Genomic DNA, 27,965 nt, shown 5'->3' on the forward strand with positions numbered 1-27,965 from the left:
TTTTATTTTGATGAAGTCCCATTTGTTTATTTTCTCTTTAGTTTCAAGTGCCCTAGGAGCTGTGTCAGTGAAGAAATTGCTTCGGCATATGTCTGAGATTTTGTTGCCTTTGGATTCTTCTAGAATTTTTATGGTTTCCTGTCGTACATTTAAGTCCTTTATCCATTTTGAGTTTATTTTTGTGTATGGTGTAAGTTGGTGGTCTAGTTTCATTTTCTTGCATATATCTGTCCAATTTTCCCAACACCATTTATTGAAGAGACTATCTTGGCTCCATTGTATGTTCTTGCCTCCTTTGTCAAATATTAATTGAGCATATTGGTTCGGGCCGATTTCTGGGCTCTCTATTCTATTCCATTGATCTATATGCCTATTCTTGTGCCAGTACCAGGCAGTTTTGAGAACAGTGGCTTTGTAATACAACTTGATATCTGGTATTGAGATCCCACCTACTTTGTTCTTTTTCAGGATTGCTGCAGCTATTCGGGGTCTTTTTTTATTCCAGATGAATTTTTGGAGAGTTCGTTCTAGATCTCTGAAGTATGCCGTTGGTATTTTAATGGGAAGTGCGTTGAATTTATAGATTGCTTTGGGTAGTATGGACATTTTAATGATGTTGATTCTACCAATCCAGGAACACGGTATGTTCTTCCATCTGTTTATGTCTTCCTCTATATCTTTTTTCAACGTCCTGTAGTTTTCTGAGTAGAGGTCTTTTACCTCTTTAGTTAAGTTGATTCCTAGGTAGCTTAATTTTTTTGGTGCAATGGTAAACGGGATTGCTTTTATAATCTCTCTTTCTGAAAGTTCACTACTGGTGTATAGAAATGCCTCAGATTTCTTGGGGTTAATTTTGTATCCTGCTACATTGCCAAATTCATGTATTAAGTCTAGTAGCTTTTGGATGGAGTCTCTGGGGTTTTGTATGTATAATATCATGTCGTCTGCAAATAAGGACAGTTTTACTTCCTCTTTTCCAATTTGGATGCCTTTTATTTCTTCTTCTTGCCGAATTGCAATGGCTAACACTTCCAGTACTATGTTGAACAGGAGTGGTGAGAGGGGGCATCCCTGTCTTGTTCCTGTTCTTAGGGGAAATGGTGTTAGTTTTTGCCCATTGAGTATGATGTTGGCTGTGGGCCTGTCATATATGGCTTTTATTATGTTAAGGTATGATCCTTCTACTCCCACCTTGCTGAGAGTTTTTATCAAAAATGGGTGTTGAATTTTGTCAAATGCTTTTTCTGCATCAATTGATATGACCATGTGGTTTTTTTCTTTCAATTTGTTTATGTGATGTATCACGTTTATTGATTTGCGGATATTGTACCATCCTTGCATCCCTGGGATAAATCCTACTTGGTCATGGTGTATGATCTTTCTGATGTACTGCTGGATCCGATTTGCTAAGATTTTGTTGAGGATTTTGGCATCTATGTTCATGAGGGATATTGGCCTGTAATTCTCTTTCATTGTGTTGTCTTTACCTGGTTTTGGTATTAGGGTGATGCTGGCTTCATAGAATGAGCTTGGAAGTGTTCCTTCCTCTTGAATTTTTTGTAGTAGTCTGAGGAGGATAGGTTTTAGTTCTTCCTTGAATGTTTGGTAAAACTCGCGACCCACAGGCTGAGAACCGCTGCCTTAGAGGCTTAGCTGTTAAAGGAAAACAGCACTGCAGCGTTTCAAGACCGCTCTCTCTTCAATGGAAACTTTACGGGCAACTTTCAGTTTCACTCCTGCTGTCTTTCTTTTATGGACCCTTTTCCTTCGCACTCTTTCCCCTCCCCCACCTACAATCCCGAAGGTCAGGAAAGCGAGCGCAGCCCGTTCTCGCGGAACTCGGCCGCCGGTCCGCCAGCACTCCCCCCTCCCTCCCGGGGAGCCACGCTGGCGTGCTGACGTCACGCGCAGCGCCGCCGTCCCGCCGTCAGGCCCACCCATCAGCGCCTCCCGCGGTTTTTGTTTTTTGTGGTTATGTACGGGGCACCTTGAGCTCTGTTGGTACCGAAGTCCAGCAGCAACGAGTACCAAAGACGGGGCCTCGCGGACCCCCGCTTCCCCAAAGCCAGGTGACCGGTTTCCCCGAGCGACGCGCGGGCAGCTAAGGGCCCGCCCCAACGCGTTTCGCGGTCTCCCGGGAAACGGCGCAGCGCGCAGGCCGGGCTGGTGGGGGCGCGCGTGCGCAGTGCGCCGCGTTTGCGCGGACCCGGGGTAATGGGCGTTGGATGCCGACAGGATGGCCCATTTCTCCGGCGAGGACCAGGCGACGCTGCAGGTGATGCTGAGGCAGTTGTTCCAGAGCGTGAAGGAGAAAATCACGGGTGCTCCCTCCCTCGAGTGCGCCGAGGAGATCCTCTTACATCTGGAGGAAACTGATGAAAATTTCCACAAGTAAAATTGCTTTTGTTGTCTTTAAGCAAACAAAACAGCTGACCCAGAGAAGTAAAAATGTAGTTGGATTTAAAAAAAAAAAGTGCATTTGGTTATTGTTAAAATAGCACCCCAGTTGGAGGTTCATACTTTCATTTACCCAAATACCGAAATTATTTATTCTTTCCTTATTTTCCAAAGCATCTGCTTGCTGTGTTTTTACTGCCGCACCAACATATCCTGATTCTCCATTATTTTCCTCCTCGGCAACACAGTAATTAATGATAAATTATTCCTGTTCTTTTAGGAGTAAGTCTATCATTTCAGAGTATTCCTGTCACTATAACAAAAAAACATTGAGTTCCAAAGATTCTCCTTCCTTTGCTGATCTGGTGTCTCAGTGGCGGCACCAATGACCCATTCGGAGGTCTGCAGGAATACTGAAGTGAGGTTGTTAATTTCCTATATTCCTATGAAATAGCTTAAGTTTCTGTAAAGGGATGAAGCCCATACGCAGAGATCTGTTGTGCGGGTGAGGGATGTAAGTGTAGTAGGAGAAGTACGAGTGCGTTGGGTCGGGAAGGAGTAGGGGTAGGAAGTTTCGTGGGAGAGCTACCATTTCAGGTGAATCTTGTAGGATATTGCTTCTTTATTTTTATTTTTTTAAAAATATACTTTATTGATTTTTTTTTACAGAGAGGAAGGGAGAGGGATAGAGAGTTAGAAACATCGATCAGGTGTCTCCTGCACACCCCCTACTGGGGATGTGCCCGCAACCAGGGTACGGCCGGAATCGAACCTGGGACCCTTGAGTCCGCAGGCCGGCGCTCTGTCCACTGAGCCAAGCCGGTTAGGGCAGGATAGTGCTTCTTCAGAGACCTGTGTTTTTCTTTTGATTTGAATCATATAATTTAAATTAAGCCATGGAATCGTATACCGCTGGTGTCTCACTTTATCAGCGGTAGTGGTGTTTTTACTTCAGTGTTTTGCATTTTATTTTGATCTTACAGAGATGACATTTTAATTGTTTCTTGGGTGTCCTGAAGTTGTCCTTCTTTGAAACTCCTACTCATTTCATATATATGGGCATCAGGGAGCCTGGAGCCCTTTATTTAATATTTTGTGCAACAGTGTGTGTTTGCTTGCAATTTTATGGGGGAAGCATATACGTTTTCACCAGATTCTCAAAGGAGTTTTTAAAAGTGTGGAAAGAGTTTTCGTTAATGTAGAGTTTCTAATTTCATTAGTGTTTCTGGTTATACATGTGGTGGTTTTTTGTATTTCCATGATTTTCTTGTTTATTTCTTCATCAAATTCACTACTAATAGCTGTTATTGGTTGTTAATTTCTGCTCTTTGTATTTTTTCTTTGAGAGAAACTTTTAAAACTTTTGTAATCAATGCTTAGCTCATTAATTTGCAGCTTTCTTTTTTTTTTTTTTTTTAAGTATAAGCATTTAAGGCTACACAATTGCCTATAAGTATTGCTTTAGCTGTGTCAATTTTAAGATGCCTTTTTTTTTTTAAGCTAAAGATGGATCATTGTGGTTCTTTTCAGCAGGCTAACAACTGTTATAATAGTGTAATTTACTCTTCTTCAGCAAGATTAAATTAGATAATTGCCTGCTGATTAACTTGCATAGTTAATGTTTACTATTTACTGAAGATATTTACTTGAGGCCTACCCAAATTAATTTAGACACACTCAAAGTAAAAGTAAGATTTATAATCCTAACAGTAGTTGAGTAGTTTGTAGTGTTAAAAGTATAGATGGTAAAATTCATGTGTTACCTGCACTAACCTGAGATCTGTGCATTAGGAGGAAGGAATCTCTATGTAGGAGAGGAAAGGGGCAGGAGATACTTGTCTTTGGTATTTTCATAGACTCTTACAGTCTCAGAGTTGGAAGAGATTCTAAAGGTCGATTAATTCAGGTGCTCATACTTTCATTTGTCTCTTTTTTCACCGACTTAACTCTCTTTGAACATTAGATGTTCTTGAGTCACTTAGCAATGTATTGCTTCCCAAAATGTTTCATGCTTCAGAATATCTGTTCTCCCATCTCCACTATCAGAACATTGCTTGCTTTCTTTTTTTTTAAAAAATATATTTTATTGATTTTTTACAGAGAGGAAGGGAAAGGGATAGAGAGCCAGAAACATCGATGAGAGAGAAACATCGATCAGCTGCCTCACGCACACCCTCTACTGGGGATGTGCCTGCAACCAAGGTACGTGCCCTTGACCGGAATCGAACCCGGGACCCTTGAGTCTGCAGGCCAACGCTCTATCCACTGAGCCAAACCAGTTAGGGCAGAACATTGCTTTCTTAAAACCACCTGCTGTTGTCATGGTATTAGCAAGAAAAATAATCTTTATTAAACAGACCTACAGGGGAAGCTGGTGTCTCTAGGCTTTTGGCATTTTTGTAAGAAAATGATTGCTAAGATAATTGAGTCCTGCCCAGGCAGTGGTTGAACCAGAGGTCATGGTTTGATTCCTGGTCAGGGCACATGCCCCGTTTAGAGCTAGATTTTCTGTAGGGGGGCATGCAGGAAGCAGCCCATCAATGATTCTCTCTCATCGTTGACATTTTTATCTGTCTCTCCCCCCTCTCCCTCCCTCTCTGGGGGGGGGGGGGGAAAGAAACGAATTGAGTCTGTAAGTGATGGAATTTCAGGCAGTGTAATAAAGTGGGAGAAACGTCGTCATTTGGAGAGAAACCACAGGAGAGCCCTATCTGGCGATTTGCCCAGAGGACAGTTGCCCTAAACTATCTCTGCTTTCCGTAGCCTCTTCCATTTTTCTACTGTAAACTCTTCGCAGTTTCTAAAAAGTCCAAGTTTGCCCCCTTTCTCTGAAAGTGGCAGCAAGGCCTGTGGGTGGGGAGAGAGGAAGGGAAGCGGACATTGCTTTCATTATGTGTGCATGTGTTGTGTAAATTTTTATGCTTGGACTGGCTCCCTATAAAACAGACAGCCCTGGTTTTAATCAGTTGAAGGCTGTTTGAAAAAATACGGATGAATCAAAATATCCTGGGGTCTGGCAGAGGAGGAGTGGCAGAGGCTGGGCCTTGGTGTTTTTGAAAAGCTCTCTAGGTCAGGGGCCCTCAAACTTTTTAAACGGGGCCAGTTCACTGTCCCTCAGACCGTTGGAGGGCCGGACTATAGTTTAAAAAAAAAACTATGAACAAATTCCTATGCACACGGCACATATCTTATTTTGAAGTAAAAAAACAAATGTTTTCGGGGGCCGCATTTGGCCTGCGGGCCATAGTTTGAGGACCCCTGCAGGTGATTCCCATATGCAGCCATGAAATACTTGCATTTCACTGATTATTGTATTACAGCCGTCCCCCCTTATCCGAGGGGGATACATTTCAAGACCCCCAGTGGGTTCCTGAAACCTAAGATAGTACCAAACCCTACCTATACACTATGTTTTTTCCTATTCATACAAACCTTTTCGCTTAAAGGAAGCATTTTACAGCTTCTCTTTGGCATATCCAAATTGCCCGCATCACTATTCTTGTGCTTTGGAACCATTGTGAAGTAAAACAAGGTTTATTTGAACCCAAGCAGTGCGATTCCTCTACAGCTAATCCGATAACTGAGATGGCTGAGTCATGAGCAGGGAGCCTGTACAGTGTGGACATGCTGGACAAAGGGATGATTCATGTCTAGAGAGGGATGGAGCAGGAGGGCAAGCAATTCATCATGCCCCAGTTTAAAGCTTATTGGTTCTTATTTATTTCTTGTTTACTTATGGAATTTTTTATTTAATGTTTTTATACAACAGTTGACCGTGGGTATTGAAATGGCGGAAAGAGAAACCTCAGATAAGGGAGAACTACTGTGTAGTTTTACTTAACAACAACAACAACAACAAAATACTTAACCAAGCCTAATGATTGTAACCCTGTACCTGATATTTTTGGTTTGATATGGAAGGAACACAATTATATTCGTTGAATTGGGTTTATTCTTTGTTTTGTAGAAGAACCTACCAGTGAATTTAAATTAGTGAACTCTAGTGTGTTTAAGTTAAATTTAAATTATCTTTGTCATTTGATAGACCACAAAACTCTAACCTTTTAAAATCATGATATCAATTATAATCATTGCTCTTTATTTTCAGTAAACATGTTTCATAAAATAATTATCCACTTTTGGAATTCTTAACCTCTTACGTTTGCTGTATTGTCTGTTTGCAAACTGAATGTGTTAGCATGAACCTAACAATATGAAGGAAATATATTAGAGCGTCTGAGATAATTCTCTCTGTAAACAGAAAAGAGCTGATAGGTGGAATTTGGGTCAGTTACCACTTTCAAAATGTACACAAACCTCTTCAAATGATTGGAGCTTAACCTTTTCCTATTTATTCCCTCACAATTGCTCTTACTCTAGCTTGGTTTTCCTCATCAGTTTGAATAATTGTAAAAATCCTTAACAACTGCTTTCCCTCTCCTTTAATGTGCATTACACATTAAAGATGGGAGCATTCCAAAGGTGTGTAAAGACTCCTAACCCACTAAGGGTGGGATAGGTCCCAAAATTTGCTTTCCCCTGACCTCCCACTGTGTTGTTCAATGATTTGGGAGAGTAATTTAATTCTACTTTAAAGTAAGAAATCTGAATATGTCACAAATCTTTCTGTGCTAACATTTTTTCTGGATGTGGTTACTGAGTTTGTGATATTTCCTGCACTTATTTTTAAAATATTTGTTTCAGCTATGAATTTGTGAAATACCTCAGACAGCATATATGCAACACTTTGGGGTCTATGATTGAAGAAGAAATGGAAAAATGGACATCTGATCAGAATCAGGGTGAGGAATCTGGCTATGACACAGTTGTGCAGCATGTTACTAAAAGAACTCAGGAATCTAAAGAGTGAGTATGCCTACAATAATATCTTAATGTAAGTTTTCTCTCAGCAGGGCTCCCTGCAGGCACTCCTAACCAATGCCCCTCCCCCCAGCCTGTTTCCCTCATAGCAGCCAGAAGATTCCTTGAAACAGTGAATCAGATGGTGCCACTCTTCCTCATAACACTTTTCAAAGGGCTCTCATCTCGTTCAGAGTCAAATCCAGTGTCTTCTGTAGCCTCCAAGGCCCACCGTGAGCCTTCTGCTCCCTCTCCTACCTCATTTCTCATCACATCTCCATTGACATTGCTCTAGCGACACTGGCCTTGTTCTTACTCAAACAAGGGAAGGGATTTGTATTTGCCCTTTTCCTAATTGTGTGACGTACTCCTTCACTTTTCTTTAATACACTTTATTTTTTAGAGTTGCTTTAGGTTCATAGCAAAATTGAGCAGAAGGTACATATTTCTTTCCCCTATACCCCCAGCTCTTATACATGCATAGACTTTCCCCATGAGAGTGGTACGTTTGTTTTAATTGAGAACCTACATTGATGTATCATTATTACTCATAGTTTGTAGATTGCATTAGCATTTTCTCTTGGTATTGTGCATTCTATGGGGTTTGGACAAATTTATAATCTACACTAATAAAAGAGAAAAATGGTAATTGGCGTACGGCGATACCTTTTTCATTGGCTAATCAGGGCTATATGCAAATTAACTGCCAACTAAGATTGGCAGTTAACTGCCAACAAGATGGTGGCTAATTTGCATATGTAAGCACAATGCAGGGAGGCGAAAGGGAAAGCAGGAAGAAGCCCCCTGCCACTGACAGTGATCGGAAACCCAGGGGGGAGCTAAGAGCTGGGGGGCAGGGCAAAGGCGGCCCCAGGCATGATCGGAGAATCAGGCACCTTTGCCGCCCTGGCCAGTGATAGCAGGAAGTAGGGGTGGAGCCAGCGATGGGAGCTGGGCACGGTCGAAGCTGGCAGTCCCAGGAGCTAGGGGTCCCTTGCCTGGGCCCAAAGCGAAGCCCACAATCGCGGTGCCCCCCGCTGCAGCTGCAGGTCCCCGCTGCCCGGGCCGGACGCCTAGGCCAGAGGCGTTAGGCCTGGGCAGGGGCGGAGCCTGCAACCGCGGGGAGCTGGGGGTCCCCTGCCCAGGCCTGACACCTCTGCCGGAGGCCTCAGGCCTGGTCAAGGGGCCGATCCGGTGATTGGTGATCGGAGGGTGATGAGGGTCAACTCCTCTGGCTGAGGCATCAGGCCTGGGTGGGGGGCGGAGCCGGGGATTGGGGGGATATGATGGTCCCCTTGCCCAGGCCTGAAGCCTGGGTCAGAGGCGTCAGGCTTGGGCGGGGGGTGGAGCCAGCGATCAGAGGGAGATGGGGGTCCCCTGCCCAGGCATGATTCCTGGGCCAGAGGCCTCAGGCCTGGGCGGGGGCCAGAGCCAGTGATCGGGGGGAGATGGGGGTCCCCTGTCCAAGCCTGACACCTCTGGCAGAGGCGTCAGGCCTGGGCAAGGGGCCGATCAGGCGATCGGAGGGTGATGGGGGTCAACGCCTGAGGGCTCCCAGTATGTGAGAGGGGGCAGGCTGGGCTGAGGGACACTCCCCCCCCCCCCCACACCCAGTGCACGAATTTCGTGCACCGGGCCCCTAGTGATATATATTTACCATGATAGCATCTTACAGAGTAATTTCACTGCTCTAAAAATCCTCTGTACTCCACCTAATACCCCCTCCTCCTCCCAACCTCCGGCACCCACTGGTCCTTTTACACTCTACATACTTTGGCCTTTTCCACAATTTCAGATAGTTGAAACCATACAGTATGGGGCCTTTCAGTTTGGCTTCTTTCACTTAATAATATGCATTTAAGTTTCTGTGTCTTTTCATGGTTTGATAACTCATTTCTTTTTAGCACTGAGTAATATTCCATTGTCTGGATGTACTAGTGTGACATGTGACACATGTCATGCTGGGGATTAAAAATATATACATACATAATGTGTATTTTATTAATTTGTTTATAAGTACATATTATGTAAGTCACATATCTATATATATAAAAGCCCAGGCGACTGGCCAACTGGCCAACTGTTCGACCGTTTGACCAATAGCTATGACATGCACTGACCACCAGGGGGCAGATACTCAATGCAGGAGTTGCCAATCTGCGGTGACTTGTCAGCTGTGGTTCTCGGGTGATGCACCCGGAACCAGAGAGGAGGGAGCTTGATTCCGGGTGCGTCATCTGAGAACTTCCCTCTCACAATGCAGGATCCCTCGGGGGATGTCCGAGAGCCAGTTTCAGCCTGATCCCCGCAGGCCAGGCTGAGGGACCCCACTGGTGCACCGATTGGCTGGAACGACAGTCACTATGATGCACACTGACCACCAGGGGCAGACGCTCAACCCAGGGGCTGCCCCCTGGTGCTCAGTGTGCACCCACCGCCAACCCCCTGTGGCCGGCGGCCAGCCAGCCTCCGTGGCCTTCCCTCCCTCTGGTCCTTCCCCTCGGCTAAGGCTCTGGGCACTGGTGAACCTGGGTCCCGGAAGCCTGTAGGAGGCGAGTGACCCTGATACAGATTGAGACAGAGTAGCTGCTTGGAGGGGGCAGAAGCGGCAAGCCAGCAACTACAAAGAGGTAAAAGTAAGCAGCACCGCCATCTTACCTCTGCCACCGCACCGCTCGCCCTTCTGTCCCCGTCAACCACTTCTAGCTTGGCCCCGCCTTTCCGGGCTCCCAACTGCTAATTGGCTAGTGCTCCTATGGCAGTGTGCCACCATTGGCCAAAGTCAGCTACCTATCATGACTGGGGTGGAGCCCCGAGAAAGTGTGCGGCTGAGGTAGGAGAGACGACCTGTCTGTCAGCAACTCCGCCCTGGGAGAGTGAGGTGGCCTGAGTGCGGGCAGCGAAGTAGAGCTGTATTTCCACCGCAGAGCATAGCTGGTGTTCAGGCCGTCTTGGGGTGCTCTGTCTGTGGTCTTTGCTTGCCACTACCTCAGCACATCTACACAAGTAGATCAGGGCCTGCTGGTCAACCTCCTATGGTTCACTCCCCCCCCCCCCCCCACAAATTTTTGCACCGGGCCTCTAGTTGTTCAATAAAAGGACTAAACACATAAGAATGTATCTTAAATTATATTTAGAAATTACATATATATATATAATAACATATAATTTATATCATTTAAACTATATTTTAAAACCTTTAAACTTGAAAATCTCAGTCTGCTATTTCTCTCCAAATCCCCCAGCATGGTTTTATTGCTTTTATGAGAGAGAGAGAGAGAATACCTTACCTGTCCTTCCTTTGATTATGTATTTACAATGACCTATTAACCAGAAATATAAAAAAGGGAAGTTTCTGTGCTTATTTTCCTAATTTATTACCATTATTATTGTGATAATAAATATTTGTATTGTGCTTTATATTTGTAAAGAATTTTGAGATACATATTCTCAATTATTTCTTGCTATAGCCATGTGAAATAGCTAGGCTAGATTGTGTTTTTCTTAATCTCATTAGTACTCGAGGAAAAAGACTTACTTATGATGACAGAGCTGGTAGGTAGTCAGGATTCTAATTCAGGTTTTCTGACTCCAAATTTAGTACTTTACTCACTATGTTTATTTAAATACTAGAGGCCTGGTGCATGGATTTGTGCACTGGTGGGGTTCCTTCAGTTTGCAGGCCAACGCTCTGTCCACTGAGCCAAATCAGCTAGGGTAGGAATCCCTTTTCTAACATCCCTGACAGTGGGTTTTCTAACCTCTACTGAAAAGAGCCACTGACAGCTTAATTCTTGTTTAGGTCTAAATTGTGGTTACAGGTGCTTATAAATAGAAAGAATAGGCATGGGATAAGGAAGGAAAGAAAATAGAAGGGAGATAGAGAAAGAGAGAAATAAAACATAAAAGTGTAGAATAGGCTGTGTTTTGGTAGTGTGATATTAACAAATGAGTTGCTAATTACTGGAATTCATTTTGCCTTAGATTTCTGTCCAAGTAACCAGATGAAAAACTTCAAAATACTTGTTTATGGGTCCCTATTAACTTTTATTACTGTCATGTAAATTCTGTTGTACCAGTAGTTCTTTAAGGAAAACTGACTTAGATTTTTTTCTCTTTAGAATTGTGTTCTTAAAGGGATATTACAGAAAAAATAGTCAACTAGTTTAATTTAGTTGAATGTTTTCATTTTTGCTAATAATCTTTTTCTTACTGACACTGCTTTGAATTTAAGATACAAAGAAATGATGCATTCCCTGAAGAACAGCATGATGGTAGTGGTGGAATCTATGATTGACAAGTTTGAAGAAGATGAGATGCGCAGTCGAGAGAGGCAGAGAAAAATCCAGAAGGAGAAAAGCAGTAGTTACTGCACAGACAATTGCTCTGACAGTGACTCCTCATCCAATCAGGTGTGTGGTTTAGTTTTGCATTTATGTCTTGAGAAGGTGTTTAATAAACACGAGCTTCAGTGCATGCTTTATTAGCCAGGTTATTTTTCCGCTTTCTAGTTTTAGGATGCAGAAGAAAAAGAAACAATAAAGTAACCTAATAGTAAAGATTTAGTTCATGAAATAACATCTTCTGGCATTACTTGTTCACTGAGTGATTACACTCTATCTGAGGCATGGAGAAAGGCTAAGGAAAAGTACAGGAAAGAAAAGGACCAGGAGTTCAAGCAGCATCGTGGCTATGCCTCGGGCACTATTAGTGCCTTCTTGTTTATGTTGTTTTATCTTTCAGTATTACTCATCTCACATTTCTGAGTACAAAACATTTTGGCTTTATGTCTTCTGAGTCTTATTATGTTCTACACATTGCAGTTGCTCAGCAAATAATAATAGTTTTCATTTGCACGAAGTTGCACTGTTCTGGGACATTCAGCTCCCATTTAAATGCCCTGGGAAACAAAAATTCTCTATTTGCTGCCAAATCAAACTAGATCATCCTTTCTCTTGTTCTGAATGCCTTTTTTTTTTTTCGTTTTGCTTGGAAGTATATTTAAAAATCATTTATAGAAGTACTTCTGAAAGTCTACTAAATAAATGACTGTTCCATCAATTGTGTTACAGAGTTACAAATTTTTTCAAGGAAAATTACAATTGATTTTAGACCAGTTGGATCCAGGGCAACCCAAAGAGGTATGTTTGAAGGATAACTGTCAAGTTCATCTGTATGTGTGTGTATATATGATTAGAATCGGAAACAGCTGGGCTGTTTCTTTTTGAAGACTGCCTTTATTGTTATGATAATACTAGACAATACTAGACTGATCAGCCTGCTAAACTTCTCAGTCTGGAAATGAAAGGTCAGAGGAAGGGACGCTCTCCTGAGAGTAGTCATGGCTTGGAAGAGGAAATTTTTATTCGTAGCTTTCATTTTGAAGAGATGAAGTTATGAGCAGTTTTTCCCCTAACAGTTCCTTCACTGTTGCTTTGTATATGATATTTTAGAAAAAAACTCATTTAATATTCTCTCTACTTCTGAAAAATGTGAGCAACTTTGACAAATATTCATTTATTAGAAAAAGGATTTTAAAAGCAATTCTATTGAATTGTATCTGTTTATATTTTAAAAGTTTGTATAAATTACTGTTTATGAAGTATTATTTCATTTGAAAGTCAGGCTGAACTAGAAAATATGATAGGATTTTGAAGTGCCTAAGACTCTTGTGTATTTCTTGCCATTTGGTCTCCACGAATGAATAGTTACAATTTACTCCCACTGGTTTTCTAAAAAGTCACAGAATAATCTTTTTCCTCTCAGCATTTTGCATTCTGATTTATTTTTTAGGTTCTCAGTAAATACTATGTATCAAAAGATATTGAAATGGGATTTGAGTTTTATATGATAATAATCTTATTGTGTTTAGTTTAAGTGATTATTTGAAAATCTATACTTGTTCAGAAACCTTATTCTACTTTTGGAAGTAGGAAATTCCCCCTCCCTCCCTCCCTCCCTCCCTCCCTCCCTCCCTTCCTCCCTTCCTTTTTAATCCTCACCTGAGGAGTGAGGATAATTTTCCCAATGACTTTTAGAGAGTGCAAGGGAGGGAGAGAGAGAGAGATCAATGTGAGAGAGACATACTAACTGGTTGCCTCCTGCTCCTGCCCTGACCGGGTCTGGGGATGGAGCCTGCAACCGAGGTACATGCCCTTGACCAGGAATCAACCCTAGGACCCTTTTGTCCCTGGGATGACACTAACTACTGAGAAAAACTGGTCTGGGGAAATACTTTTTATTCGTTATTTTTATTGATTTTAGAGAGAGAAGAAGAGAGAGGGAGGGAGGGTGGATGGGGGGGGGAGAGAGAGAGAGAGAGAGAGAGAGAGAGAGAGAGAGAGAGAGAGATGAAAGAGATGAAAGAGAGACATTGATGTGCTGCCTCTTTTACGTGCTCGGTCTTGGGTTGGAACCTGAAAACTGAGCTGGAACCTGAACCTGCGTATATGCCTTGACCAGGAATTGAACCTGTGACCCCTGGATGCTTGGCACGACTCTCCAACCAACTGAGCCACACTGGCCAGGGTGCAAGTAGCAATTTCTTAATGATATTTTAAAAGTTAGCTGAAAAAGAGAAATGTTTTTGGAAACTCTTCATAGTCCTCCCTAAACCATATCACAAATAAAGTTGTATTGAGGACTTCTTCTTTCTAAAACACATGTGTATTCTGTCTTTTTTGCCTAAAACCTGACTCCCTGATTCAGAGTGCCTGGTTTCCTGAGGTCTCAGCTCTTGTCTCTGATTTATCACTTTTTTTAAAAAAATAAATCTCTAGGCATTGGTTTTTTCAGCTGGGAAACAGCCAGGTTTTGAGGGACAGGCTGCAATCAGTGTGTTATACTCACTACTTGGAGAGTGAGTGGGGAAGAAGCTTTGCCACCTTTCATAATTGGAGTAGAGCTATTATTCTCCACTGCTGTCCCTTGGGTCACACTCTTTGAGTGAATTCTGATTGGATTTTGAGAAAAATGATTAAGAAGTAAGCTTTCTGTGAAAATACAGAAATTCAATTTTGCATCATGCTGCTGAATGACTTTTTTTTCTACCTCAGTGGTTAGAAGGTCAGAAAATCTGGTGTAGCAGCAAAAACAAGTATAGATTGTTTTGGGAGAATTTCATATTTCCTGGAATGGGAATGTTTCACCATGAAAGCTTTCAAACTATAGGACCAGCCACTCCCATGGGGCAGCCTGTGGGACCAGCCACTGGAAAACCTTACCCTGGTGATCCAGTTCTGTCATCACCCTTCCTCCTCTCCCACTTGGGAGACTCCTGGTCACAGGTCTAACACAGTTGGTGTTTTTATTTTCGCTTTACATACAATAACCCATCTCTTTCTTGGTTTAAAAACATGTAGTTTTAAAAATGAGTTCTTAAGAATGTATAATAATAAAAGAGTAATATGCTAATTAGACCGGATGTCCTTCCGGACAACCTTCCGGGTGAAGCCGGAGCTGCGAGGACGACTGGGTCCCAAGGGCCAGAGGGAAACCGTTGCTGGCAGCCGGGGGAAGGAAGACCTACTCTTGCATGAATTTTGTGCATCAGGTCTCTAGTCCTATATAATAAAAGGCTAATATGCAAATTGTCCCCTTGACTGGGAGTTTGACCAGGGGGTGGGGCCGGCCCACCAACTGCCTGTGGCCCCTCCCCCCAGCTGGCTCGATCTTCCTAATGGGGGCAGGCCGGCAAGACCCCACCTGTGCACCAATTCGTGCACCTGGCCTCTAGTTTTATAAAAGGACATCTGATTCTTTTCAGTAGCCTCTTTAAAACAATCATCCAGACATTGCCTTTCAATATTTGTTAAACATTTGGAGAATTGTTCTTATTCTAGCAGCTGAGTATTAATAAAACTCTTAAAAAATTACAGGTCAGATACGAAGCCTTGCATATGCTGTGTTCAGCTCCGCCATCTGATGTGCTGAACTGTGAGAACTGGACCACTCTCTGTGAGAAACTGACAGCGTCTCTCTCAGACCCGGATCCTGTGTTTAGTGTAAGGAAACGCCCGTAGAAATATTAAAAATAATTTATTTTCCCTGCCAGATGCAAATGGAATATGATCATTTTCTTTAACAGTAGTTCAAATGCTCATGAAATTTCAGTTCCAGCTTTTGAATTGTTAAAGAGTTTTTAAAGGAATTAACTTACTATTTCATGATTAGATTCAAAGTATGGTCAATATCACCCTACATTGACAAATTATAGTAAACTGTTTTACCTGGTCCATTTTGTTTTATCTTGTAAAGGGATATCCAAGTATGTATCACTGTTTTGAATTAAGAAAATGCTTTTAAAAGAATTTTAAAGTGTTTTTGAAAGAATTTTTTGTTTATTAAAATGATTATTTAGAATTTATTCCAAAGGATTCATAAGAATACTTAGGCATTTAAGTGTTATTTAGAGATTGCTTAACTGCTTAAAAAGAGAAGTTAGAAAAGTATAAAGCTAAGAGTTAGAAGATAATTGAGGTGAATCAGAATGCAAATACAGAAAAGTCCCCAAATTCTATGAAGTCCATAGAGATAAGTGATTGTAAAAATGATTTGTAAGTTCTCAAGAATACTTAGTGTGTGATTAAAAATAAGATGATATTAAAAAGTGCAGTAATTCTTGGCTATATTTAGTATTTGAATTAAATAAAAATCCTGACTATATCCTAGCATCACATTTGAATACAAATTGGGTCTTTTTAGAGAGTCTTTTTCTTCATAATTGTTATGTCAGTGAAGGAAAATTTGGCTTTAAAATAGATACAGCATGTTTTTACAGAATTTTTGAGGCATTAGTGCCAAGTTAAATATTTTTAACTGTTTAATCAATATGTGTTGAATACTTACAGTGTACATCATTTTAGTTTAAGTGCTGGGAACACACTGTGTCTGACTTCATGGAACTTACATTCTCGTAGAGAAGACAGTAAACAAGCAGTTACAAGAAATATCTCAGTACATTTGAGCCAGGTTGTGGGCTCAATTCCCAGTAGAGGGTGTTCAGGAGGCAGCCAGTCAATGATTCTCACTCATTATTGATGTTTCTCTCTCTCTCTCTCTCTCTCTCTCTCTCTCTCTCTCTCTCTTTCTCTCTTTCTCTCTCTCTCTCTCTCTCTCTCTCTCTCTCCTTTCCTCTCTGAAATCAATAAAAAAGCCAGTCAATGATTCTCACTCATCATTAATGTTTCTATCTCTTTCTCTCTCCCTCCCTCTCTGATATCAATAAAAATACATTTAAAAAAATCACTCTTCCATCAATGAAGATATAATTATATTTGTAAACAGAAGTAGGTTGTAAACAATTGGTTTGTTATTTTTATAAGGGGGAGAAAGGTGTTTAATTACTTAATACCTGGATACAGTTTAACCTTACTAACACCAGAAGATGATGCAGACTTCTGTAAGACAAAAACAAAAACAAACACAAAAAACTCCAAACTCAATGATCCAGGAACTTCAACAGGGAAAAAGATATTTTAGAGTCACCTTTAATATTTCAAGACTCTCTAATAGGAAATACAATTGTAAATTTTCCTGTGTTTTTCTTTTACTTAACAAGGATAGGTTTCCTATAATTATTTAAAAAATTATATGACCATTTTATAAACACAGTAAGGATCCTAATGGGTCAGTACAAGTGGTTTTATTTGGCCGTTATAGATCACTAGAGGCCCGATGCACGAAATTTGTGCAAGAGTAGGCCTTCCTTCCGCTGGCTGCCAGCACCGCTTCCCTCTGGCACCCAAGACCCGGGCTTCCCTTGCAGCCCCGGCTTCACCTGGACGGTTGTCTGGTCTAATTAGCATATTATGCTTTTATTATTATAGATTACTCAGTAAGAGTCAGTGTCAAGAGGTAAGTTAATAAAATTGGAAGAAGTTGTTAAAGAGGGGAAATGGTAGTAGAATAAATCATTTCGGAGTACAAAACAAAGCATGGTATTTTTTTCATTTGGAATTTATGCTTGATCCTAATTCATTTTTGAGTTTGATTCCATTCATTTCCTGCTCTAAAGGAATCTTAAGGTGTAACTGACTGAAGTGTATAGAATTTGAAGTGTGACAGATACCCATCAATAGCTTCAACTATAAAAATAGACTTCCCAAAGAATTTAATATCCTGTGTTTAGCAGGAATCTTTTGGAATTATTAGAAAATATTTTACTAAGTTGGGTAACCATTTTCTGTAAGCATATTATGCTAATATTTAATATAGGTAAGGTGATTATTTTTTTCCCCAGAGTAGAACGTTTGAGGCAATTTTATGTTTTTATTTAGTTGGAAGTTAAATTCCACTAACAGTGTTAATCAGATCTTAATATTAAAGTTGGTATAATTGAAATGGTAGTAATGCTATCATTTTTAAGTACCTACTAGTGCCAGGTACTGTTCTAACTATACCTATTATCTCATTTAATTAATTTACCTTGTGCTATTTTCTACTTTAAGTTTTAATAATACAAAGTTCTGAAAATATATTAATACATAATACTTTTTCTTGGGAATAGGCAATATTATTAGAGTCCTACATATGTCAGCAATCAAATAAAAGGCAACAAAATGTTGGATTCGGAAACAGGTTTTTTTTTTTTTGTTTCTTTGACAACATTACATTGTACCTTCCTCTGTCAAACCTCACCAATCAGCCCATGACTGTATCTACTATTACCAGATTTTGCCACAATATCCTGCTGCTTTAGATTTACTGTTAGTTTAGTCAGTTTTACTTCTTACTGACCAACACAAGAATGTATCTTTTTTTATAGGTACATTCCTATACAAGTTTCTGCATGATTTATTTTCTAAGTTTTTTACTGTGTGAAAAATGATTCATCTCTAATTTAGTTCTGTAAGAATTTTGGATGCAGATCTTTTGTTTTATTTCCATAGGACCGGATTTTAAAATTCTATGCACAGACATTTACACTTTCACCATTCCATATGACCAAGGAAATTTATACAAGCTTAGGTATGTTTGTTACATCGTTTAAAAATTGTTTTTTTTCTTTCATTTGTATTTAAGAAAAATGGATCAGAACTAACTTTTCTTTTCAGAAAGCACTGTAGTTCAATGGTATACTAGTCATATATATATTTTTTACTTTTTCTTTTCAGCTAAATATTTGGAGTTATACTTTCTTTCTAGAGAAAATCATATTCCTACCGTTTCAACTGGCATAGATGTAACTAATCCTAATGTGATCCGCTTACTTAGAAAGGTATTCATTTGCTATACTATGCTTTTTTAAAAATTTAAATAGTTCTATATTTAAGAATTCTAATTTCTTGAGAACTGGTTTTACACTGCTTTATAGGTTCGTCTTCTAAATGAATATCAGAAAGAGGCTCCATCTTTCTGGATTCGTCACCCTAAGAAGTAAGTCCTCTAGTTTATGCCCACATAAAATATAGAAGTGTTACTGTCTCACATACATTTCAAAGAGAAAGAATAGAGAATGTCTTAATTTATTTATGTAATTGGGAACGAATTCATAAAGTTTTATTTTTTAGCTTTTTATTTTTTAAAAAATATATTTTTTATTGTTGATAGTGTTACAGATATCTCCCATTCTCCCTCTTTACCCCCTCCTCCCAGCCCCTACAGTCCCCCCAGGTCTTCACTATCCTATTGCCCATGTCCATAGGTTATACGTATAAGTATATAAGTTCTTTGGTTTATCTCTTCTCTTTTCCCCAACCCCACATTGAGGTATGTCAGTCTGCTCCATGGCTTTTCATGTTTTGTACTTAGCTTTGTGAATGGCTCTATGCAGGTATTATTTTCCATCATTTTACACAAGATAAAAAGAGGTGTTGTGGTTTTTGGTTCTTTCATTATTGGTCTCTGCTACTTTGGATAAGTTCCTTATGTGTTCTTTAAATTTTTCCTTTTAATTTAAACATTTTTAATATGGCTATAAGAGCAACTGTGAGTCTTGAAAAGTTAAATTTGGAGAGACAGTATTGAAATAGAAAGAATATAAGTTTCTAAAGCAAAAAAGCCACTTATTGAAATATAAAAAAAAAAGTTGTTTCTAAAGGTTACTTAACACTATCGTTTCATAAATATAAAGTGTATCACCAGTTTTTATATATATACTAGAGTCCCGGTGCACGAATTCATACATGGGTGGGGTCCCTCGACCTGGCCAGCGATCCGGGCCAATTGGGGGTGCCAGCCAGTGCAGAAGGTTGGCCGGCTGTGGGAGGTTGGCTATGGGAGCACACTGACCACCAGAAGGCAGCTCCTGTGTTGAGCGTCTGCCCCATGGTGGTCAGTGCACATCATAGCAACTGGTCGACTGGTTGTTGGGTCATTTGATAGTTCAGTTGTTCAGTCGCTTAGGCTTTTATATATATAGATGTGTAAGTGTATGTATATATATATAGTAACATTTGTTTTTTCTTTCCCAATCTTTAAGGTACATGGAAGAAATTGTGGAGAGTACTTTGTCCTTATTATCAGTTAAACGTGATCAAAGTCATCTTGCCTCACAAAAGATTTTGCATCCCATCTACTTTCTTGTATTGGTTGATGCCAGGGCTGTTTGGTTCAAAAAGTGGATGGTGAGAAATAAATGAAATAAGTTTTTATACCTTTCAGTGCATAGCTATATTTCAAAGAATAGGTAATGTTTGATGTTTGTTGTGTACTAAAAGTTATAATTGTGTTTATATGTGTTAACTTATTTACTTTTTATAACAATATATGAGATAAGTAGTATTATTATTCCATTTACAGATGCAGCAACTGAGATATAGAGAAGTTAAATGACTTGTTCAAGCTTTTTATCTAGTAAAGATTGTTTATCTTGTAAGCAACAGAACTAGAATAGTTTTGTTTTTTAAAAATATATTTTTATTGATTTCAGAGAGAGGAAGGGACAGGGAGATAGAAACATCGATGAGAGAGACCTCAATTGGCTGCCTCCTGCATGCCCATACTGGAGCCTGTAACCTGGGCATATGCCCTCATCTGGAATCAATCAGGTGACTTCCTGGTGCGTGGAATGACGCTCAACCAACTGAGCCACACAGGCCAGACCAGAATAAGGTTTTGAATTCATTTGAACTTATTAAGCTGAATGACCTATCCAAATCTGGTCATCTTTAGTATAAAAACATCAGATTTTTAAAGCATGTATGGTAGAACATAAAGATTCACTGCATTTTTCTCTGACTTAGGCGATATGCCTGAAAACATTCCATGATTTGCCTCTTGCTAAACCTGTAGTTGGGAAATGTGTTTAAAGCCTGAATGATGGTGATTTCCTATGGAGCTTACCATTGTCCTTGAACTGAAACTAATATTAAGAGTAAAGAGGTCCTTCTATTGTTACCTCTCTCATCTGCTGTTGAATAAGAGTGGTCTGTGTCTGGCAGTAGTAGCAGCAGTGTGGGCTTATGTTCTCAGATATTTTTTTCCCCTTTCAACCTGTCTACTGAACATTGTATATTTGTGGGGAAGGGAAGGGCTGGCCCCAGGACTTGCCGTGCAAAACAGCAACATGTTCATTTATTACTCAGCAAAATAGTTTACTTGTAGGTCAACATATTTCTCTTACTAAACCTGAAAAGGATAAATGGTTTTGAAAATGTTTTCAGCTATGAGGTTAAAGCACACAGGCTTTGCTTAATCCTCAATTAACTAAACCCCCATTTAATTAAACTCTATTCTCCAGAATTCTGATAGATTTTACTTATTAGTATTATTTACTAATTTTTATTCTCAAGTAAAATGAGGAGACCACATTGAACACTAATGATATCTAATATAATTTAGGGAAGTAATATTTATGTGTATTTTCCCCTTGCTTTGTACAATGCAAATAAAGCATGTTGTAATCACATCCACATTTAGCTCTAAGGAGAGAATGAAAGATCTTTTGGCACTTTGAATCTTTTAAAAAATATGATTGGCAGAGCATGATTAAGATACTGTCCCTTCAGAGCATTTCAACATTGTCAAATTTCTGCATATGTAGATAGTATGGTATCTTCTATAGTGTAAGAGTTGTGATTTTCAACCCCCTATGCACAGTTCTGTATTTTTCCCTTAGGCTGTGTCACACACTGGTAGTCAGATTTGTTTTTTGGTGGTGGTGATTTTAAAAGCTTATTATGGCCTGGTGAGTGTTGCTCAGTGGTTGAGCATTGACCTATGAACTGGGAGGTCATGGTTCAATTCCCGGTCTCAGGGCACAGGCCTGGGTTGTGGGCTTGATTCCCAGTAGAGGGGCATGCAGGAGGCAGCTGATCAATGATTATTTCTCATCATTGATGTTTTTATCTCTCCCTCTCCCTTCATCTCTCCAAAATTAATAAAAACATATTTAATATAGCTTAGTATGGAGACTGGTCACAATTGAGGGATAGAAAGTTTTTCTACTGGTCTGTCAGTAAACCCATAGTTTTTGATATAATTTGGATTCTTGTCATTGCTGTGCTCATAATCTATTATACATAGAAAAAACTGTTTGGCACTGATTATAATAATTTGAAACTAAGTTATTATGTAATATATGATATTATTGGAAATTATGTAAGAAAAATACATTTTGAATGGTATAGCTTGAATATTAAATTAAATGCCATTTTTTTCTCTCCTAATTTTAGCATGGATATTGTAGCAGAACTGTCGTACTAAGACTTCTTGAAAAGAAATATAAATCTCTGGTATGTCTATATTGCTGTTTTTATGTTGAGACATAATATCACAAAAAATATATGATGTAATAACTTAAATGTGCAAAGTTGAGAGATAATCAGTATTGAATAATGAAGGAGTCCCCCTTTTATGTGACTTTTAAACTACCATTGCGTGAAACATAAAAGAATAAAAGTAGAGACTTAAAATACAGTCAAGATAACAATTAGGAAGTACATACCTGCATAGTAGTTTGGTTGCTAAACAAGCTAGTTTGAGATATTTTGAAAGTATTATGTAATTTAATTCATATCAGGTACTTATGAAGGAGTGAGTTCTATAAAGTATATCCGTGGTTTTGACTAAAAGTTGAATGAAAAACCTCAGAATGATATATGCTTTTACATTTGCAAAAATTGATCTAAGTTACACCAAATATAAACCGATACTATAAAATTATTTTAGCAAAAATGTTTAATATTTATTGCTGTTTAGTAGAAATATATGTAAGGGCAGTGAAATAAATTGAAAAGAAGTCAGTAATTCAGGTAATTGTGACAAACATAAAAAATTTATTAAAATATTTAATAAATTATGCTAATGTGACTTTGATATGATAAATACGGTTTATGTGGTTAGAATCTTGAGTTTAGAAGTCAGGTGAAGGGAAAGATTCATGGAATTGTGAGTTTTTGGGTGAAGGCAGTAGAGCATAAAATGAAAGAAAGAGAACAGTAATTGTTTTGTGTTTGAGAATCGAAAGAATTGAGCTTCAGAAATGAGAAGAGGGATATTGAATAAAAGGAATGGAATTTATTTGTAGAGGTAATAGGTACTTCAAAATCTTTAGACAAACTGAATTGAAATAAAGTCTTTCCACATCTCATTTCTTTCCCATTCCCACTTTAAGTGAAAATTTGTTGTTACCATATGATCATAGACTGATCTTGTTAGAATAGAGAAAGGAGAAAAAACAAAGAACGGAATGATTATTTTACCCCTATGGTTTGGCATACAAGTAACTCACTGTTGCTAACACAGAGGCGCTGATGGGGAGTATTTCAAATATGTTTTTTATATATTAAGTTTTAAATCTGTTTGTCGCTTGCAAAGTTAATTATGCCATCACCAATTTTTAGCCTGCAAATAGTTTATTATAAACAAATTTACTATTTTATCGACTTGGTCAAATATTTTATTTCCTATACATAATGGGTCAAACTTGCATGAGATTTCAACTTAAACTTTATTTCTCCTAAAAAACTTTACTAAATTTATAAAATATAAAAGTATTTTGTATATATATATATATATATTAAAGAGAACTTGGCCCAACTTTTGTAAAAAACATTGGGAAAAATGGATGCAAGATCTGTTTGTTCCCATTTTCCTTTCAGAATTGATCAGATTTTGTGCATCTACAGTGGAAACTTTGGACCACTCCATGTATTTGTCTGTTGTTCTATAAGAGTTCCTGTCATAAGGACTTTAGTCATAGCAGCCTATTTAGCCTGGTTACCTGCTACAGCCTTTATTTTGGCTTCTCTTCAGTGCTTCCTGCTAACATTTTCTGCAACAATAGAATGTCTGCATTGTCTAATAGGGGAGCCACTAGCTAGGGAAACTGAGAAACTGAGTTTTTAATTTTCTTTCATTTTATAACTATTATCTGGTTTGTGGCTACTCTGTGCGATCCTGTTTGTTATAGTTACGACATTTTCAGTTGGTAGCATTAGACAACAAATAATTTATGTTTATGTGCGGTCATTCTTAAAAAATATATTTTTATTGATTTTAGAGAGGAAGGGAGAGGGAGCGAGAGATAGAAACATCAATGGTGAGAGAGAATCATTGATCTGCTGCCTCCTGCTCGCCCCACACTGGGGATTAAGCCTGCAATCAGGCATGTGCCCTGACCGGAATCCAAAGGTGACCTCCTGGTTCATAGGTCCATGCTCAACCACTGATCATGCTGGCCGGGCTGTGTTGTCATTTTTTAAAGGAGATATCTGAGGAAATTGAGGGCTTTATTTCCATTGCAAAGTCATGAAATATTTGAAAAGCATTTGGCTATCAGCATAAACATTTAACCTTTTATTTTTGACAACTTGAATCTTTGTCCACCCACCCTTAAGTGAACGACTTCTGAAATGGCTTTATTTAGTGCATTTCCTATTTTTCTTGTCCTCTCAAAGTCATTAAAAAATATTGACAACTAGGTTATTTAAATTCTCTTTGTTTTTCCTATCATAGTATATTTTCCTGCCATAGTACACACACTCTCCTTTTGTCTTGGTATATATTGATTGTGCAGTAGAATGAGTATCAAATTAGATCCTGAATTTTACAACAAATTTCTATCTTCCTGAGGTTTAGGAAAATAATTCTTTATATTTTTAACTGGACTCTGTAGATTAGTTTTAAATTTACTGACTCTAGATCTGCTTTCTGCTCCTGTAATTTAAAGGGGATAATATATGATGTGATTGTTTCTCTGCTGAGATTTTACCTTTTCCTGTGATTGTTACCTTTTCTCAACTAAAATGTGGCACATTTAAGAAGTGAGGAAAGGAGTAGTAGGAACAGAAGTGGGTGTAAGTGGGTTGTAAGGTAAAACTGGGTAGAGATGGGTGCAAGGAGATGGGTTTCTGAAGATTTGAATGGAAATGAACTAAAGAGTCTTTGAGAGATTATTTTGGAGATAGTGTTTCAAGTTCACAGTTAAGGAAGCTGATTATTCTTTTGTGTCCTTATTCTTTAGGACTTCTGTTAAGTGTTATTTATTTTTCCATAATGGCACTGGTCACTCTAAGCCATATTTGTTGTTATTGCTTTTTACCAAAGTATGACTAAGAAGTAGGCTTGCAGGAGCAAGTTTATCTAGAAAGAGGGAGTTCTATCAGGAGAAGATTTCAGCTTTGACTTACAGAAACTCATGACAAACATAAACAGGTCACTGAATTTTGGGGGCAATAGTGTGTGCTTATAAATTTATCTCGGATTCTGACCAAGCGGAAGCTAGAAAGGGGTGATACGGTCATTGATATGACAATCATTGACTGCCCTCTTTCATGAATTGACAAGCCAGGGAATGTCCTCATAAAATTTTTGTAGGAGTTCAAGGCAGTTTGACCAGTTGCCTTTGCACTATATTTTTGCTGTTAGCTGGTAGTCTCAGAGTCGGCTTGCATTGATTGATTGGATTGGACTATGCCTCCTGTTCACTATGGGATACTCAGTAGATGCAGGACAAACCAGAATAAAACAGGAGTTAAGACTGTACAAATAGCAAAGCAAAACAAGCCAAGAATAAGCAGGTTAGTAGCACAAATTTTTACCCAATGGTGCCTCTCCAGAACAAAAAGTTACTTTGTACAAATTTCATTACAAATCGTAGGATAACAAATTTTGCAGTGAATGCCCATGAAGCAAGTTGGAGCTCAGGTTATTGTTGACACAGACTCTCATCATGGCAGATCTGAAGGGCTTTGAGAGTTTGGGACTCAAGGGGGCTCAGTGAACCACTCTTTGAAGTTCTCACTGAATGTTGCCAAGTCAGAGTCTTCAAGGTAATTTTAATGGAAGTTCCAGTATTAAGACCATTGTTCAATCTGAAACAGTGCATAAAGCTGAATGTATTGCTTACTTAAGTTAGGCAAAGCAGATTCTTCATCAGATAGGGTTTGGGGAAAAGCTTGGAACTCAGGGAGTGATGGGCTTTTGGAGAGGAGAATGAGTTCAGCCAATTGTAGAAGAGATCTCAGGTGAGATTGTTGCGCACTGACTGGCTTTTACAAATGTGTTTCCTGGAGTGTGTCTGTTATTGGCTGATTTTCAGAAGTAAGGGGCTAACACTAATTGCTCGGCTTTCAGAAGTACATTCATTGAGATCTTTTGACTTATATTGATTTACAAAATTTTAAACTTGGTCTGCTGGATACCTGTTACCATGGTTATATTGTTTCATCATGGATTTATTAAGTAGATTGAAGTAGATTGATTAAGTAGATTCTATAAAACAAATTACACTTTTTCTGAGGATGGTGGGAAATTTTTTATTCTTAATGAATAGGTATTATCCTGGAAAAGTGAGGGGGGTGCTTTTGGTAGTGGTGGGAAAATATTTCAGGGCAATGTGGTAGCATGTTTAAAGGCTTAGGATTTGGAAAACACATAGTATGTATGGAAACTGCATATATTTTCTATAACTGGACATACATTGCTAAGAGAAATGTGAATTGGTATTAGGAAAATTTCTTGAAAATCAGTTCTCTGAAAGCTAATATTAAGTGGGTAAAGGTGTTTTAAATGTTCTTGGATGCTTTAAGTTGGGTATGTATCAACTAACTTCAGTTTATTTCACACATGCATAGGGCAGAGCATAATTCCATAAAAATAGAAAAGACATTATTAACGGAAATCTTCAACTCCTTCCCTTTTGCAAATGACAGTGTTGAGTTTAATGTAAACGTCAGGTTTGAGTGTGTTTCAAATCTAATTGACTGTTTTGATTGGTGAAATTTCCCAGTGAATTTGCTTTTGATGAATTAGTTATTTGGTTGTTGAATTGGCTTTTGGTGACTGATTTTTGCACAGGTAGATGTACTTCTGTATTTGTGCAAGCATGTGATTAGGACAGGGGGATATCTGGAGGATAAGAGGTATAAGACTATCAGATCATGAAGAGTTTTTGTATAATGTCAACTTTAGGATATTGGCATTTATTCTGAAGCTGTGGTGAGCCACTGGTAGGTTTTTAAGTACTGAAGTAACATCATAGTAAGGCCTTGGAATATTTGGAAAATGGGTTTAAGGTGCTAAGTGGAGGTAGGGGAGAAGTGTTGAAGCAAAAAGATTAAGAAGAGTCTTCTCAGTAATCCAAGCAAAAAATGATAAAAACATGAGTTAGGGCTCTTAACGGAGTGAATTGGGATGGATGGATGGACTCTGGAGAACCATATTTAGAATGCAGGATTTAAAGAACTTGGTTTTTTGAATGGGGGCTGAGTGAAGACTTAATTGAGTGACTAATGTCATTCATGGAGATAAGTAACAAAGTAAGAGAAAAATAGGGGAGTTGGAAAGATTTTAGATTTGCTCATACCTAATTTGAAATTCAGATTTTTAGGAGACAGTTTTATATTATTGATCTGAATCTCTAAAGTTTGATTTAGAGGAGATAGATAAATATGGGAAGGGATCCCCATGACCACCCCCAGATTTGATGATTTTCTGGGAAGACTCATAGGACTCAGCATATAGACATAATCCCAGCTATGATTTATAACCAAAAGAGGATACAAAGCAAAATTGGCATAGGGAAAAGGCTCATTTGGTGAAGCCTGGAGGATACCAAGCATAAGCTTCCATGTCCTTTTCCCAGTACCAAATTGTGACAGCTCATATGAAATGTTGTCTACCAAAGAAACTCGTTAAAGACTTCTGCCCATTTTTTAAAACTGGGGTTGGTTACGTTGGCACCCTCTGCCTAGCACATACCAGGACTTGTAGGCTGCACATTTCTATAATTAATAAGCTATTATTTTATTAGGTAACTGCAGCAGTTCAGCAATGTGTTCAGTACTTTGAGTTATGTGAGACTTTGAAAACCAATGAGATTGTGGGACAGTCAAAGCATTGTGGTAAGTATAGTTTTCTTTGTTCTGTACTTTAAAAAATGGTACAGTTTAAAATAGCTTGGTAGTAACTCTTATTGTTTTTTTCTATCACTTTTGCTAATGTAAAATATTTTCACAAATTTAAAATATATAGTATAATGATGTTTTTTTATAACCTGTCTACATTTGAAATTAATGTATCATCATGCTGTTTCTTACCAAAGGCAGTTCTTCAATTTATACTAGAGTTTATGTCCTAATATGTTATACTGCAATAATATACTGCTCATTTTTTCTCTAGTGTATCAGTCATTTAATTGTCACTTACACATTTTAGTAGGAAGAACATTTTATAAAATATTGTTTTATTATTAGACAACTCACCCCACCCTGTGATTCTTCTCTGATTATCCCCAGACTGAGCTATTATAGCCTAGATAATTT

The 27,965-nt window shown here is 38.8% G+C and overlaps 1 protein-coding gene across 1 annotated transcript in view; it reads left to right on the top strand.

Moving 5' to 3' along the window:
* Window positions 1–2,200: 2,200 nt before the first annotated feature.
* Window positions 2,201–27,965, top strand: part of TBC1D32 (TBC1 domain family member 32) — a 127,258-nt gene continuing 101,493 nt past the window's right edge. Inside the window, 11 exon segments of the mRNA XM_081094753.1 lie at window positions 2,201–2,391; window positions 7,102–7,263; window positions 11,492–11,669; window positions 12,330–12,398; window positions 15,135–15,260; window positions 18,147–18,225; window positions 18,372–18,475; window positions 18,572–18,633; window positions 19,679–19,823; window positions 21,873–21,932; window positions 27,455–27,545. Of these exon segments, the coding sequence (XP_080950879.1) occupies window positions 2,237–2,391; window positions 7,102–7,263; window positions 11,492–11,669; window positions 12,330–12,398; window positions 15,135–15,260; window positions 18,147–18,225; window positions 18,372–18,475; window positions 18,572–18,633; window positions 19,679–19,823; window positions 21,873–21,932; window positions 27,455–27,545 (1,231 nt within the window). The 5' untranslated portion in view covers window positions 2,201–2,236.

This window comes from Myotis nattereri, assembly GCF_964212035.1.
Source record: "Myotis nattereri genome assembly, chromosome: 6".
In the NCBI taxonomy this organism is placed as follows: domain Eukaryota; kingdom Metazoa; phylum Chordata; class Mammalia; order Chiroptera; family Vespertilionidae; genus Myotis; species Myotis nattereri.